The 18,010-nt window shown below is 36.9% G+C and overlaps 1 protein-coding gene across 1 annotated transcript in view; it reads left to right on the forward strand.

The window, feature by feature from the left end:
• The window catches only part of PIGN (phosphatidylinositol glycan anchor biosynthesis class N), a 141,407-nt gene that overhangs the window by 36,456 nt on the left and 86,941 nt on the right, over positions 1 to 18,010 (forward strand). Inside the window, exons 7-13 of the mRNA XM_030810307.1 lie at positions 3,033 to 3,157; positions 4,590 to 4,720; positions 5,664 to 5,780; positions 8,318 to 8,358; positions 11,179 to 11,238; positions 12,590 to 12,682; positions 13,366 to 13,421. Of these exons, the coding sequence (XP_030666167.1) occupies positions 3,033 to 3,157; positions 4,590 to 4,720; positions 5,664 to 5,780; positions 8,318 to 8,358; positions 11,179 to 11,238; positions 12,590 to 12,682; positions 13,366 to 13,421 (623 nt within the window). The remainder of the gene's footprint in view (positions 1 to 3,032; positions 3,158 to 4,589; positions 4,721 to 5,663; positions 5,781 to 8,317; positions 8,359 to 11,178; positions 11,239 to 12,589; positions 12,683 to 13,365; positions 13,422 to 18,010) is intronic.

Below are 18,010 nucleotides of genomic sequence, written 5' to 3' on the forward strand. Positions count from 1 at the left end.
TTAACACTTTAGTGCAGCAAGTGTGGACCATCAGGAAATGGCCTCTCCCTGGTGCCAGCTGCCAATCTACCACTTTTAGAGAGGCAGTGGGATAATTGCTGAATCATCACCCGACATTCCTAATGGTTGGGGAAGACCTCTCCCTTGCCCCACTCATGCCTGTCTAACTACCTGTAACAGGTATATTACATGCATTTTTGACTTACAATAGTTTCAATTTAGGATGGGTTTATTGGGATATAACCCCATTGTAAGTGAGGAGCATCTGTAATTTAGTAGTGTTAAGTATATTCACGTTGTTGTGCAGCTAATAATCTCTAGAATATTTCATCTTGCAAAACAAACTCTGTACCCATTAAACAATAACTCTGGCCAGGTGCTGTGGCTCACGCCTGTAATCCCAGCACTTTGGGAGGCTGAGGTGGGTGGATCACGCTGTCAAGAGATTGAGACCATCCTGGCCAACATGGTGAAACCCTGTCTCTACTAAAAATACAAAAATTAGCCGGGCATGGTGGCATCTGCCTGTAGTCCCAGCTGCTCGGGAGGCTGAGGCAGGAGAATCGCTTGAACCTGGGAGGCAGAAGTTGCAGTGAGCTGAGATCACGCCATTGCACTCCAGCCTGGCGACAGAGTGAGACTCTGTCTCAAAAACAAACAAACAAAAAATCAAAAAAACAAAAAAATAACTCTTCATTTCCCCCTCCCCCAACCCCTGGCAAACACCATTCTACTTTCTATTTCCATGCATTTGACTACTCTAGGCACCTTATATCATAAGTGGAATCATACAGTCTATGTCTTTGTGATTGGCTTATTTCACTTAGTATAATGGCCTCAAAGGTTTGCCTGGTTTGAATCTATTTACTTTAAAAAACTCAGTTCGTGTATCATCTTCTCTATTAGGTCTTCTGTGACTTCTCTTTGCTTTACCCTATTTCCAGTTCGACTTAGATAACCCTCCTCTATATTCCCTTAATACTTTATTGTGCTATACTATAACTGTTCATACATTGACTTATTCCCCTTCAATATACATCTTGTTGGCAGAGATACTCACTTTTTCACACTGTTAACTTTAAACCCCTATCAGAGGCTGGGCGTGGTGGCTCACGCCTGTAATCCCAGCACTTCGGGAGGCTGAGGTGGGTGAATCACTTGAGGCCAGGAGTTTGAGACCAGCCTAGCCAACATGGTGATACCCTGTCTCTACTAAAAATACAAAAAAATTAGCCGAGCATGGTGGTGCATGTCTGTAATCCCAGGTACTCAGGAGGCTGAGGCAAGAGAATCGCTTGAACCCAGGAGACAGAGGTTGCAGTGAGCCAAGATTGTGCTGCTGCACCCCAGCCTGGGCGATAGAGACTCTGTCTCAACAACAGCAACAAATTCCTATCAGGGAATTGTTTGGTACATGAATAAGTATATTAACTTAGATTAGATCATACCTGTGTAATAGGGAAAAAAATAACTTAAAAGTTTACTTCTATCTTAGTAAAGATAATGCCAGCAGTAGGCAGCTGAGCACTGATGCAGTCCAGGATGCTATAGTGGTTCTACAGTATCACTGACACTTAGTCTCCTAAAGTTTTCCTCTAACTTCAGAGCGTGAGTTTTATCTTCAAAGTTATGTCATGACCCAAGATAACCTTGGAGTTCCCGCCCTTATGTTGGTGTTGTAGGTCAACAATATGAAGAATAAAAAAGGACTTTCTTTCCTACTGAATTATATTTATTTCAAAAAGCCTTAGATCCATAGCTTTATGAATGAAATGTTTGACTTAAATCTCATTGGCCAAAACCACAAAGGCACATCTAGCTGCAAGAAAGGATAGGATAGGCACATCTAGCTCCAAGAAAGGATTACGTAGCTGAATATATTGTACCAGCCATAGAACAAATTATAGATGTAATTCAAGTCATTTGCTCAGTTTTTTGCTTTTGTCAGCTTTCAATTATGTGTTTAACTTTTAATTCTTTTAAAGAGCTTATTCTTTTTATCTAGATTTAAATTTTCTTAGGGGTTAAGTAGAATGTATATAAAAGTTAGGGGGCAATTTTATACTTTTGAGAAGGATGATAGCAGGTTATATATTATATTAATTTATTTCTATTCTTGAATAGCTAGTTTCTCTAATTGCACCATTTGTATTTTTTAACATAGTAATGAAGAATTATTTGAAAAAAATACCAAAATACGTCAGACATTTGTTGAAAAGTTAAACATATCTTGTTAAAAGTTAACATCTTTTACAGCTAAAGGCATTTATGTGAACAACAAAGATGTATTTTGGATAGCCTGTTAACTTATTTAAAATAATTTTCAAAGTAGTCTTCATAGTTTTGCACCCATGTTCATGCATATGTGAATACAGGGTGAATCATTTGCCTTAGAAGGGTTTATGAATCTAGTTTATCATTATTAAATTAGCATAATAATCTTCAAATTTTATTTTAATTAATTATTCCCAGCCTCATCCTGCCAAGTAGTATTTTATTAATTGGTTGCTTTTCTGTTACATGATTTGAAGAACACATTCTAGCTGGGGCAAAGGAAGTAATTAGGAGGCTATTTGCAATGTTCTAAATTAGAGATTACAGTTGGACTAGGTTGGTAGTACACAGGACAATGAAAAGTGGTCCAGTTCTGAAATATTTAAAAAAAATTATTCTTAAACTGGTAACACTATTACTATATTATTTTTGACTCTTGCCAAAATAGGTCTTCAATCTGCTGTATTTTATTAAGTTAGATGTGGGATTAACAACATTATGAGATCTCTATGAAATTATGATCCCCTTTCTAACACCTTTTTTTGGCCTTATAACAGAGAAAACAGCTAACTCATTATTTGAACATAGATGTCTGAACTGATAGCAAAGACATTGTGTTGGTAGGTCTTGAGCACAGATTTAAACAACGTGAGATAATTTAATTTTGTACTTATGCATAAATTTAAATGTTTTCATCAGTATTATTTTTAAAATAAAACAAATGAACTAAATATTTTTAACTGATTTGTTACATGTAGGACTTCTTTCATCATGCCAGAAACAACCAGTCTTTGTTTTCTAAAATAAATGAAGAGAAAATAGTTTTCTTCTTACATTTATTAGGAATAGATACAAATGGACATGCTCATCGACCATCCTCGAGGTAATTTAATGTTGTATTTAATTGTATTTTTTAGGGGAAACAGCTATTCTATTGAACTTTTTATTATAACATTTTCTTTGGAATTATAACAACAGAGCTAATATTTTAAATAACTACTGTAATGTTTATTAAGTTCTGGATTATATGAGATTTCTGATATAGTGGTTTAAATCATATGTGCTGTATCCAGATGGCACATTAATATAAGTAAAATATATCCTGTACGTATTTCATAATCTTCATTTACTGAAGCAGAGAAAAAAAATTATCTAAAATATCTATATATTTTAGAAATATTTTCAGTGAATCTTGAAAATATAAAGCATTTTATGGTATTAACTTTTGTATCACCAAAAGATGTAATTATTTATTCCTTGTGTATTCCCTTTAATTAGCATTGTATCTAGCAAATAAATTGTATAAATTTTTGTATACCATAGTTCAGTAACACTCCTTATATATAACAGCAAATATTTTTCTCACTTTTGAAGACCATAAGTAAAAGGAAGATACTATGTCATACTTTTATTTCTTATTTTGCGTTTGGTTTAAATTAGCCTAACAGTGGCTGTAAAGCCTATTGGGTTAGCTGCCAGTAATGTATACCTCACAATCCCCTTCTTAAACATTGTAATTGAGGAATATTTGTATCGAATGAACCTTGTTCAGTTGTGTGGCAGTCTTAAATATAATGTGTTCAAAACGTGATATTATATTTTATATCAAAAGCACTTTAGGGAATGAAAATATTCTATACTTGAAATGATACTTTTAATGTGGCCAAACAGTATAGTTTATGTATGTAGTAAGAGTGAGAGACATGGCCGGGCGCGGTGGCTCACGCTTGTAATCCCAGCACTTTGGGAGGCCGAGGCGGGCAGATCACGAGGTCAGGAGATCGAAACCACGGTGAAACTCCATCTCTACTAAAAATACAAAAAATTAGCCGGGCGTGGTGGCGGGCGCCTGTAGTCCCAGCTACTCAGAGAGGCTGAGGCAGGAGAATGGCGTGAACCCGGGAGGTGGAGCTTGCAGTGAGCCGAGATCGTGCCACTGCACTCCAGCCTGGGCAACAGAGCGACACTCCGTCTCAAAAAAAAAAAAAAAAAAAAAAAAAAAAAAAAAAAAAAAAAGAGTGAGAGACATGAAAGTCATCTATCTCATTTAGGACCTAAAAAGGGTTTATTAAAATATATTTGTTAATCAGTCCCCTCCTTTTAAACTATCTTTGAAAACTATTTTGGGTTATTTTGCTTCATTAAAAGGAGAAAAAAATTATTTCAACAATCTAGAGTGCTCTGATTCTAAAATATTAAAGATGAAATCTAAAAGCATTTCAGAAGTTACTGATTTTGAATGTAATGAATCCACATTGAATAAATTTGATTTCTCCAAATTAATTTAATTTGTTCCTCTGTTTCTTTACAAATAGAGACTACAAGGACAATATTAAAAAAGTTGATGATGGAGTTAAAGAAATCGTGTCTATGTTTAACCATTTCTATGGAAATGATGGAAAAACAGCATTTATCTTTACCTCTGACCATGGAATGACAGACTGGGGTTAGTGTGTCCTTAATTGATATGTGCCTTACAATTAAAGTAGTATAAATGTAGCTGGCAAATATTTTATGATGTTGAGAGGATTAGATGTCTTGCTGTATACAAAGTTTCTAGCACATAATTCTGTGCTTAAAATGTTAGCCTAAAAAACAACTGATCTTATATAAAAAATATTTTCTCTAACTAAAAAACAAATATATTCTCATTTACAAATGAGAAACTAGAGAAAAGTGGGGAAGAAAATAAAAAGTAACTATTATTTATCTACAGAGAATTAACTGTATATAATGGCAAAGGGAGTGATGTGAAGATGGTATTACTGAGGGACCAAGGGCTGCTGAAATTCTGTCCCGGATAAGCCTGTGCACCCTGTGAGATTCCCAAGGCAAATGCAGTGTGTGCACAGAGAACAAAATAAAGCAAAGATGAGATTTGTCCCCAGATCACAATATGGATTTCTAGTAATTTGAGTTCCACTTTATAAAGGACTTCTTTTGGCTCTACCTGCCAGAGTGGCCTGGAAGAAAAGGACCCAGAGACCTTGCCATCTTCTCCAGAACAGACTTAGTCTCTACTGCTTGCACCGAGCTTGGGTAGTTACTGCCCAAGGGAGCTCTCTGTTCTTTCTGTCTGCAGTGCTGCTCTGGCAGCAGCAACATTTCTTCCATGTCTTATTGTTATTATTTCTGTTCTTTCAACCATAGTTACTCAGCAGGCATTCTGGTTTTTGGTTTTACTTTTTGCCTGTTTGTTGTTGTTTCTCTAACTCGCTTTATAGGAATATTGTCAAACTAATTGCCATAAAAGGTTGTAACCATTTGGTAATGTAGTCACTAGAATTAACTATATGTGGATCAACTCTTTAAAACAAACTATTTTAAAAAATATTTAGTTGTAAGTTAGTTCTTCTACATTTGTCTCATTATTGGTATCTTATTTGTAGGTTCCCATGGGGCTGGTCATCCTTCAGAGACTTTAACTCCTTTAGTCACTTGGGGAGCTGGAATCAAGTATCCCCAAAGAGTATCAGCTCAGCAATTTGATGATGCATTTTTGAAAGGTACAAGCATTTCTTTACTGTGTTTATAAATACAACCTCTTAAAATAAGAACAAAGTTTAAATTTTTAAGAAATCACTTTTCAAATTTTAGTTGTAAATCCCTCATTTTGACATTTGTGCCATTACTATTTCTATAGAAACACTGCAAGGGGTTGTTGGTTTTTCTCTTCTCACAGAGCCATTTGTTGAACCCTTCCCAGCACACCACTGCTAATAACTAGACTTTCTAAATGTCTAAACTGATAAACTGAACTTTTGATGTTCTTTTATTAATTTATTAATATGAATGTGAGGTAGAGTAAATAAAAATTAAATAAGAGGAAATTTAAGGTTTCGTAGAGGTAAATAATCAGTTTGATTGAGATTTTTCAACCCAAAGTACATACTATCAGTTATAAAATCACACTACCTACAAGATATCTCTATTAGATAAAAAGCAAGAGGTAGCACTGAGCTATTTCAGCCCTAGGCCCTAATGAAGACAGAAGAGCACAGTGAATAATGCACTCAATAGCATGTCTTCAGTAAGTAATGGTGCATTTTTCAGAGGGCGATTTCTTATATGTTTGTAAGTGCTACTGGAGAGCATCATGCCACATCACAGATCCACAGAGGAGACATTGACAAAGGGCCAGAACAGTGCAACCAGTACACTGTCATGATTATTTCCAGATTTATTTAAGCATGAAAGAAAAAGAAGCTAGAGGACTCTTTTTTTCATCTACTACATATCTTTGAGATAGCCCCTGCTTTCTCAGAACTTAACATTCTAGTAGGAGAATTAAAGCAATTATAAACAAAACTTACACGTTATGATAATTTTATGAAGAAAATTAGGGTGATATGATAAAAGAGAAGGTAGGACCGGGCTTCTTTCTCCACCCTGCCCCCCACAGTCTCCTTAGAGACAGGTTCTTGCTGTGTCTCTAAAGGAATGGAATGGGCTGGAATGTAGTAGCTGTTCACAGGTTCACAGGCCAATCGTAGCTCACTACAGCCTGGAACTCCTGGGCTCAAGCAATCTTCCTGCCCCAGCCTCCCAAGTAGCTGGAACCACAGGTGTGTACCACGCCTAACTCAGTCCCCCACATTTTTATTAAGATATTTGGCAAAGGAGGCAAAATGCATTGGTTTTAAATGTATAGCTTTATGAATTTTACCTGCATATATATACCATGTAATCTCCATCCAGATTCACCATACATTTGCAGTATCCTAGAAGTTTCCCTTATGGAGCAGGATACATTTTATAGAGTGGGCTAATAGAATATCTCTTCACAGTTAGGATAAGAGGGAGCCATTCATATGAAGGTTAGGGCAGGAGTGTTCCGGGCAGAGGGAATAGCAAATGAAGAGGCAAAAAATAGAAAGAGCGTAGCTTGTTTGAGGAACAGAATTGGCAGGCTGATGTGGCCGAGCACTGTCAGCTAGGAGCAGAGTACAGTGAGTTGAGAGTTGGAGAGGTAAACGAGGTAGATCATTTGAGGCACCAAAGCCTGGGTAAGGAGAGCATGAAGTGTGTTCTGAGTGCAGTGCTCTATCATTAAAGCCTGTTAGAGCATTGCCAACATTCCAGTTTGCCACAGGAGCTACCTTTCTGACTGCTCTGTGGTAAATGGATTAGATTGGATCAAAATAGAAAGTATGGTAAATGTATGTTTGTATTTATGAGATTTACCTTTATTTTGGCATTTGATTTCATATTGAATTGATGTTTTAGAATCACATATCAAGAATCATCATAAAAGAAATGTATTTTTTCTCATATGAATATTAAATATCATACATTTTAGAGAAAAGGAATGTGCATTTTTTCATCAACTGATTAGTGTGAATTTTTGGTAGAGTCAGAAACATATTTTTGAACTTTAATTAGCTTATTGAATGAAATTTTATTATACAAATATCTCATAAGTCTTTTGGCAGTGTATCCTAAAGCCATTAAATCAAGACTTGGTCTCTCATAGTCACTTGTTTCGATTTCTGTTTGATGCAATTTCTGAATTTATGTGTAGAAAAATGGAAGAATGAGCCTATCTTTGAAGGCAATTTTAATAATAACTCAATATACTATGTTAACATTTGTGATTAGTGACTACAGGAACATCACAACTACAGTTTTAAGTGTTTTGGGAGCAATGCCATCACAGAAAAAAAGAGAAGCTTGAATTAATTAACTTTCTATCAATTGCCTCAATAACTCTCTAGAACAGGATTGTAATGAGTTGTCAATGCTGACAGTTGTTACCATTGTGCTTTTTCACTTCCGGCTTTCCTTCCTCAGCCTCTGATGTTTTGAAACAATTATCTCCCAGTGAACATTTAAGAAGCTTAATAAATCATCACAAGAAACACCAAATATTTACTTTTTGTTTTTTTTTTAATTCTTTAAAAAAATACACCTTTGCCATACTTGGCTTAAAATAGACGTTTCTAATACCTATGTTTTCCGTAAGTATTGGCCACTCCTAAAAATCAAATGATTTATTCTTTTTTAAATCTTAACATCAGAGCTTGTGTCTGATTGTGTCTTTCAGAGTGGAGATTGGAGAACTGGAAGAGGCTAGATGTCAATCAGGTATCCATTTCGATTTTATTACATTCAAATTTAATTTTATCTTCTATAAGAAGGTTAGACAAAAACTATGAAAAATAGATAATAGTAATATTGACAAAGTCTTTTTCAAAACATTTCAGTTACTAAAGGGAATTCTTTTAGTGCAAATATTTTAGTCCGTCTAATCTCTCTTGTGGCAAAACAAACAAAACTTCAAGTGAAAATGAAAGATTTCTTCCAAATAACACTGGATAATTATTTGTTATGTAAATTGAAATTTGCATGCCTGTTAAATTTCTGTGATTGCTTTTCATGGTTGTATTGCTTAATTTAAGCACAGATCTATTAAAATTCCGGTTATGGGTTTCTTTCCTATAGTATGTCAGTTACCTTTTCTTTTTGTTAACACATATTTTCCCTTTACTTCTAACCAGCAACCTTACAAATGCAATGGGAAAAAAAATGATGAGATTATAAATTACCCAGTTAGAAACCTTCTGTTAGAGGAAAATGTATAGCCAATCTGATAAAGTTAGACTAGTAGCATTGTCTGTAAATATGAAGCACAGAATTTTCATTGTTAAAAACATGCTACTTTAATAGCCATCTTCACTATTTGTAGAAAGTATAGCATCATTGGGATATGGCTTCCAAAGTGGCAGGAGTATCTTGCCTTCCAGGTCACCACACAAGCTGAGATTACTTACTGTGGTGGACAAACCAAGGTCTAGGATCTCACTTTTAGGCCTATGGTTGTAGAAACTTGTTTCTTCCCAGCATAATAAGAATAGTCTTCTCCCAGGATAGATGCATGCTACCCAAGTAAATGAACATGAACATAAAAAGTCAGAATAGCAATTTATTAATTTGCCATTAAAAATCACTGGCAAAAAGACAGGAATGACTTGAAGATCACAAAACAAGAGTATCTCTTATTCATAGCCAGACCAGATCATAATCAGCAATTGAACATAGATTCAGTTATTGCTCTCTGAATTGTCAGTCTGTTGGTGAACACTCTTGCTTCAGATCTCCATCAAATGAGAATCTCTTATTCATTCCTTCTACTAATATTGTGATGTGTCTGTGGTGTGTTTCAACTTTGTACTAAGTGTAAGTATTTAGTGGCAAGTTAAGGCAGACATAATCCCTGTCCTGGGAAATTTATACCTTAGGGGTAAGAACAGATACTCATCAGTCTGTTGTACAAATACATGTAAACTTGTAGCTGTGGTAAGTACTGCAAAAGAGATTTGTGCAGCTGTGAGACTGTAGAGTGGATGTGTGTGATAGACTGTAGTCAGCAAAGCCTTCCTGAGAAGTCGAGGATTGAGCTGAGATTGATGAATAAGCAGGAATTAGCAGGCTAAGGCAGTAGGAGGAGGGCTTTTCAGGCAGAGGAGATGCGTACCCTAAGTTCTGGTGAGAGGGCACATGGTGTATTAAAGGGTCTTGAAGAAAGCTGTTATATAGCAATAGAAACCATGGGGTGATGTGAGGCAGAAGAAGGGAGACACAGCCCCTTCAGGGTCTCATGGGCCTTGTGAACTTAATTCTGAAAGTTCAAAGAATCCTTGAAGAGTTTGAAGCCTAGAGAGTGACACGATGTGGTTTTTTGTGTGTGAAAGAATCCCCCTGGCTGCAGCGTGGAGAACAGATTAGAGGTGGCCGACAGTGGATTCTGAGGCAAAAGGAAAAGGCGATTAGGAAGACTTGGAGATTTCCAGTTTTCTGGAGGATGGTACCTGGTAATGACAGTCTAAATAGTAGCAAGTGAGAAAGATTGAGAGCCTGGGAACAAACTTGATGAATTCCAACTTAAAGTGAGGGACTAGCGAAGGTATCTGAAAAGGAGGAGCCAGTGAGATAGAAGAAACTCAGCTGTGTGGTGTTGAGGCCAAGAAAGACATGGCCTATGCCATACTGCTGAAAGGTCTAGTAATGCCAGCAACAATTGTAGCTACCATTATCACAGGCTTGTTATGTGCCAGGTACTTTATAAGTTTTATCTCATTTAATCCTGTCATACCTCTATAAGGGAAAAACTTGCATTTATTTTTGTAACTGATAAAGAAATCGAGCAATTGGAGGGTTAGAAAACCTGCCTGAGAATTTGAAACTGGGCATTCTCAATTCCAAGTACTTTATTGCCTGAAAAATTATAAGGACTTACATAAACATAGTCAATTAGATTTAGAAAATGGGGTTGTTAGCTCTCTTAGAGAGAGCAGTGTTTGGAATGATAAAGGGTCATAGTGAGTCACAGTTGGCAGAAGAGTGATGGGAAGGTGAGGAAGTGAAGATAGAAAAAGCATGAACAACTCTTCTGAGAAATTGAACTTAAAGAGGAGATATCTAAAAGTGGTATTTGGGATCTTTTGACTAAAGAGCCTCTTCTCTGATTTATGTCTTTTCTGGACGTCACTGGCTGGTCAAACCTCCTTCTGATACTTTGTTTTTCTAGTTAATATATACATTTCTCCAGTTAAAGTCTACTCTTGATATTCATTTTATGTCTAAATAAGGCATCCTTTGTATAATACTGAAAAACTATTATATAAAGTGGTCAAATTCTTAGCTAATGGGATAAGTAATTTTTTGTTTTGGTTTGTTTTACATTTAGGGCCTTTAGTGGTTTCTTTTCAATTTTTTTTATAGATTCATACACATCTAGCAAATGACACTTTTAGAGATTAATAGTTTTTTTGTATTAAATACATGTTTGAAGGTAACTGATTATAACAAATATCATGGTTATATTCCAAAATATGGTTGCATTACATTATTTAATTTCTTTGTTAATGTCTATAGACTTCTTAGAATTGAGCTTTTTATTTGTAGGCTGATATTGCACCATTGATGACTTCCCTTATTGGAGTTCCCTTTCCTCTTAACTCAGTGGTAAGGAATAAAATTTTATTATCAACTCTCAGTATAAAAAAAAATATCGCACAGTAAAAATTTACTCTTTTTTATGTGTTTCTGAATAATCTGGGTTTTTTTTTTTTTTTAGACGGGGTCTTGCTATGTTGCCCAGGCTGGTCTTGAAGTTCTGGGCTCAAGCAGTCCTCCCATCTTAGCCTCCCAAGTGTCTGGGATTACAGGCATGCACCACTGCTTCCAGCTTATATAATCTTTGATTACATTTAAAACTATATATTTCTGTATATTTATTTCTAAATATGCAATACCTCATGATTGCTTGTGTATTATATTCTATAACATGGAACATGAGCCAAATAGCTTTTCTTTAAATGTTTTAATTTTCTAAAATGTGTATGATGTTTATCTTTGTATTCTGGTTATAACTGATAGAAATGTATAAGTAATTTTTTTATTACAAGCAGCAAAAACTGACTTCGTTTAAAGGGAGGAAATTATTGAAAAGATATTGGTGATTTGCTGAAACAAAGTGGTGCTTGAAAACCAGGCTTGTAATAACCTGGAACCAGGATATCTGGAGACTTGGAAGAAGGAACCACAGCCATGATCCCATGGCAGAGCTGTTCTCAGGGCACTGACATGAGGGTAGAGTAGCATTATACCTTAGTTTCTATCCCTTGACTATCAGAAGTCAAATTCCAGATGGTCTAGCCTGGGTTGTAATCAGCAGGTCCCTGGATTATAACCTAACATGCTGTATGTAATGGGCAAGATTTCTCAATAGAAAATAGTAATGCTGTTAAGAATGGTCCCTAGGTACCGAAATGCCGAAAAATAACTATTTCAACCAGCCACTCTTATTAGCTCTTCAAAATCAAATGTACTCTTAAAAAATAATGTTATTTAACCCAGAATGCTGAGTAATATGACCCCGACAGTCATAGTGTTTGTGTATATATATAATGAAACAAAAGTTTAACAGAATAGTCCTTACTCTTATTATGTACAGTACAGTCTGATATGTCTGAAGTCTTTTATTTTAAGTATGCTGGCTGTGGCCTACCATAGTAATTGTTTTTTGTGTGTGAAACACTCAGTTCACTGCCTAGCACATAGTTAGCGCTCAGCTAATGCCAGGTGTTACTGAATTTAATTCATCTCTTGCTTTGCTTACCTTAATACATCTACTTTGTGAGAAAAATAATAGGACATCTTTCAGTTATTGTTTTAAAAAGATTTTTCATTTAACTATTTCAATTATTTATTTGTCCATATGCCTTATCTTTATTGCTTTTAAGTCTGTTTTGTTTTATAAGGATAGCCTGAGCTGTCTGAATACTATCAATAAGCTGGTGTTTGTTATTTTCAGGGAATCCTTCCTGTGGATTATCTTAACAACACTGATCTCTTCAAAGCAGAGAGCATGTTTACAAATGCAGTACAGATTCTTGAACAGTTCAAGGTAAAAAAAAAATTTAAAAAGGCATGCACAAAAATGGACAATACTACAATTTAAATATTGAATATATTTAGAGAAAATATTTGATTTTGTTTTTAACTATTTCCCTGTAATTTACCTTTAAATTTTATGTATTTGACTTGTGTTTCACATTTCTGAAGTGTAGGTTCCATGGCTCAGTCTGAGGACATAAAATTGTCTTTGAGGAGTATGACTGCATGTAAGATTACCACATATGCTTACAAAGACTACAAGTCAATTCTTTAACTATTAGAATTTGCCCCATAGAAATCATATTAGAGATTGCAACATTTCTTATCATTCTATGTATGTTATGAGATTCCTTAAGAATTTAAAGAGGTGACCCTTTGAATAAAACCTTCTGTTATTCTTAATGCTTTTAAGAATAAGCGGTTTGGCTTGTTTTATTTTCAGAGTTAAGGAAGTACAGTTTTAATTACAGTATGTTACTTTGCAAGATTGATATGTTTAATTCTCAGCTTATTGAGATAGTAAGAAAATGTTAAATTTTTCTTTAAATATTTATGAAACAATATAGTAACATAAAATTCCACTTATTTTCAAAGTGGTTAACCATCCCTAAAGAATCATTTCAATGGATGTTTATATTTCAAAATGAAATTCGTTTTTTTCTCATTTGTAATATTTTCATACTTGGTTCCCAGGTGAAAATGACTCAGAGAAAAGAAGTTACTTTACCATTTTTGTTTACACCATTTAAGTAAGTCCCTTACATTTTTTTATTAACTTGAAGGAATGAATTTTCCACTGACTTTGCAATTTTTCACTGAGTGATAGGATTAGTTTACTTACACAATTTTCCCTTTAATATACATTAGTGTAAACTCCAAATTGAAATCCTCTTCTATTACTGTTGTTAAATAATGAGCCAGGTGCTAGGTAACTTTGAATGGCTGGAAGAGGGATGGGGGAATGGAGAGATACATGAGAAATATTAAGTAGATGAACTCCACAGGGCTTGACTGGTTGGCTAGGAAGGTGTGGGGGCAGGAAAGAGTGTGACTTCCTGGAACTTGGCTTGGTTGATTAGGAAGATGCTGGTACCATATGGCTTATTGAAAGAACTAGTTCAGGAGACAAAGATGAATGTTACTAAGTTCAACTTACATTTGAAGATATCAGTTAATTAATTAGAAAGAGGGGCTTGGATCTCAGAAGATGTATGTTGCTTGTGAAGATTTTGAAGCCATGAGAATAAAGATAGGCTGGGTGCAGTGGCTCATGCCTGTAATCCCAGCACTTTGGGAGGCTGAAGCGGGCAGATCTCTTGAGCTCGGGAGTTCGAGACCAGCCTGGGCAACATGGTGAAACCCCGTCTCTACTAAAAATACAAAAATTAGCTGGGCATAGTAGCACATGCCTGTAATCCCAGCTACTCAGGTGGCTGAGGCAGGAGAATTGCTACGCATGTAGGAGGCTCTAGAATTCTGGGAAACATCAACTCCTACTGGGTGGGTGTATTAGGGTTCTCTAGAGGGACAGAACTAATAGGATAGATGTATATGTGAAGGGGAGTTTATTAAGGAGTATTGACTCACATAATCACAAGGTGATGTCCCAGAATAGGCTGTCTGCAATATGAGGAGCAAGGAAGCCAGTGTGAGTCCCAAAACCTCAAAAGTAGGGTAGCTGACAGTGTAGCCTTCAGTCTGTGGCCAAAGGTCCGAGAGCCCCTAGCAAACCACTAGTGTAACTCCAAGAGTCCCAAAGCTGAAGAATTTGGAGTTCAAGGGCAGGCAGCATCCAGCGCAGGAGAAATATGAGGCTGGAAAACTCAGCAAGTCTGCTCATTCCACATTCTTCTGCCTGCTTTATTCTAGCTGTGCTGGCAGCTGATTAGATGATGCCCACTTGAGGGTGGGTCTGCTTCTCCCACTCCACTGACTCAAAGGTTAATCTCCTTTGGCAACAATGTCACTGACACACCCAGGAACAATACTTTACATCCTTCAATCAAGTTGACACTCAATATTAACCATTACAGTAGGCGAAGAAGAGAGCTGACTTTGGTGGGCAGCAGATTTTGCTGTCCCAGGTCCAGGAAGATGTGTTTTCCTTGAATCAGGAAAGGGAAGATCTAGATCACAGACCTGGCTCTGCACTACTGACTGTATATGTGGGCTTGCATCTTTGAGGTTCACATTCCATTAGCAAGGATTTTGCTATTGATCAATTAAATAGAAATTGTTTTATCTATGAATCTTAAGGATGTGATTGACTTCATTGGAATTATTTTTGACAACTTCTGTTGCACTAGTGTGATATTCGTAAATTAGAAAGGTGGCTGGGCACGGTGGCTTACACCTATAATCCCAGCACTTTGGGAGGCTGAGGCGGGCAGATCACAAGGCCAAGAGTTTGAGACCAGCCTGCCTAATATGGTGAAACCCCGTCTCTACTAAAAATACAAAAATTAGCTGGGCGTGGTGGCGGGCCCCTGTAGTCCCAGCTACTCGGGAGGCTGAGGCAGGAGAATCGCTTGAACCCTGGAGGCAGAGGTTGCAGTGAGCTGAGATCACGCCACTGCACCCCAGCCTGGGCAACAGAGTGAGACTCCATCTCAAAAATAAAAGAAATGCATAAATATTGTATTACCCTCTGAATAATGTGGTTGTATACTTGAGTTTGTGTGTATATATATGTGTATAGGAGAGTAAAAATAAAATGAAATTAGGATTTTGCAAGTTACAATCATATAAAATTGATTACCCTAAATATATCATTAGGATATTATGTTATTTACATCTCTTATGCTAATTCTAATTTTCTTTTATTGTAGTATAGAATTGAGATTTGTTAATAGAATTGGTTCTGAGGAATATATAAATGTTCATACCTTTTTCAAGAAATATTGGTTGACTAGTATGTGTTTTGTGCTATAGACAAAGGCTTTGCATTCATAGAGTTTATTTGTACAGTAGTGTCACAAGCAAACTATAACCAAATGAAGAGGTGAATAAGAAATACATGATCAATTCCTTTTATGAAGAAAATACACAGGCTGTTGAGAGTGAGAATAAGTGAGGGTTACTTTAGACCAGCCACTTTAGAAAGGCTGGTTCGGAGCCTGGCCAATGCAGTGAAACCCTGTCTCTACCAAAAAATATAAAAATGAGCCAGGCATGGTGGCACCTGCTTGTAATCCCAGCTACTTGGGAGGCTGAGGCATGAGAATCACTGGAACCCGGGAGGCGGAGGTGGCAGCAGTGAGCCAAGATCCTGCCACTGTGCTCCAGCCTGGGCAACAGAGTGAGACCCTGTCTGAAAAAAAAAAAAAAAAGAAAAGAAAAAAAGACAAAAGAAAAAAAAGAAAGGCTAGTTAAGGAAGGACTCTTCAGCAAGGGTTCAGGTGCACACTGCTACCCCTTTTTCCACGTGGCATGGTAACTGATCATAGACTTCCCTTACTTTGATGTTCAGTGTCTGCCTGCACATACATATTTAAAGCCACTATGTCCTCTGGGGGTCTGGCGGGATGGCTGATTCCCATGTACTGGCTCACCCACTCTAGAGCGTAGTGACCAGCCCTGCCTGTAGACCTGTCTGGCTAAAAATCACCACTTGCTAAAAGCCTGCAATATGGCCAAAAAGATCTAAGATAACATGAGAAATGGACTCTTGAGGTCATATGAAATTCAAGGAACAGAACCCAACCTAAAAACATTAAAATTCTCAGAAATATTTAAGAAACTATTGCATCCATAAAACAAAAGCGGCATTAACTTTGCAAAATGTAGAAAGGTACTAGATGCATTAAAAATAACTTTTACATTTAATAAAATAAAATAAATATTTCATAAGAAGAATGCAACAAAAAAAGATAAATTGTATAACAATGGTCCAAATGAGAGGCAGATCCTCCAAATTAGAATAGGAAGTGAGTAGACCTCAAACTAAATGAAATGAATTTTAGGTAATGGATGGATTGAGTAAGAAGCTGGAGGAAATTAAGGACATGATGTATACATAGAAAGCATACATTTCTTCATCTGCCCCCCCACCAAAAAAAACAATGACAATAAGAAACTTCAGGGAGAAAGAAACATTTCAAACTTTACAAGAAAGCATGCTTCAAATATAAAGCACCCTCAGATGTGGCATGATTTTGAACAGTTGCTAGGAGTGTGAGAAAGGGAATTCATTTGAACATTGTCACGTGGATCAAGGCTTTAAAGAAATAGATGAGAAAATCTAATTGTAGCATAAAACTTTGTTTTTCAGTGGACAGTATTTAAATAGTCATGATGATGTAAATATTAGTTTTCAGCTTTTAGAGTCAATCCTTGGACAAAGCAGGGAAGAATGAATTATGATTACAGAATAGAATGCAAATGTTAGCAGCCTTGAAAATGTACAAGTGCAGTTAACAGGTTGGAAGGCAGAGAGGGAAGGAAATGTACATGGAATAGTAGCGGTGCTATTGTCTCCATGAAATAGAATATGGAGAATTTTATCTTTAGTTGAATTTGTCAGAGGTTTAGGTATTAGTTTTTGTTTTGTTTTGTTTTGTTTGAGACTGACTCTCGTTCTGTTGCCCAGGCTGGAGTGCAGTGGCACAATCTCGGCTCACTGCAACCTCTGCCTCCCGGGTTCAAGCGATTCTCCTGCCTCAGCCTCCTAAGTAGCTGGGATTACAAGCGCGTGCCACCACGCCCAGCTAATTTTTGTATTTTTAGTAGAGACGGGGTTTCACCATGTTAGCTAGGCTGGTCTCGAACTCCTGACCTCGTGATCCACCCGCCTCGGCCTCCCAAAGTGCTGGGATTACAGGCATGAGCCACCACGCCCAGCCTTAGGTATTAGATTATGAAAGTAACCAAGGTCACCAAAAAGGGAGGTAAAAATGTAATATAGCCAAATTGAGTGGGGAGGAAAGCCAGAGACAACAGGGGGTCAACAAAAAGTACCCCCAGTCATCAAGTCAAGAAAAAGTAAGAAGAACATGTTTTTTAAAAATGTGGGCAACTACCGGAATAACTAAAAACAAACACGTGTAAAAGTTTTTGGTCTGGGTTGGTGAACTGAGAAATGAAAAAGAGTTATGCCCTTGTGTAGTGTTTGATTTTTTAAAAATATGTGCATATAGGCCGGGCACGGTGGCTCACGCTTGTAATCCCGGCACTTTGGGAGGCCGAGGCGGACGGATCACGAGGTCGGGAGATCGAGACCACGGTGAAACCCCGTCTCTATTAAAAATACAAAAAATTAGCCGGGCGTGGTGGCGGGCGCCTGTAGTCCCAGCTACTCGGAGAGGCTGAGGCAGGAGAATGGCGTGAACCCGGGAGGCGG

This window comes from Nomascus leucogenys, chromosome 4 (genome assembly GCF_006542625.1).
Source record: "Nomascus leucogenys isolate Asia chromosome 4, Asia_NLE_v1, whole genome shotgun sequence".
Taxonomy (NCBI): domain Eukaryota; kingdom Metazoa; phylum Chordata; class Mammalia; order Primates; family Hylobatidae; genus Nomascus; species Nomascus leucogenys.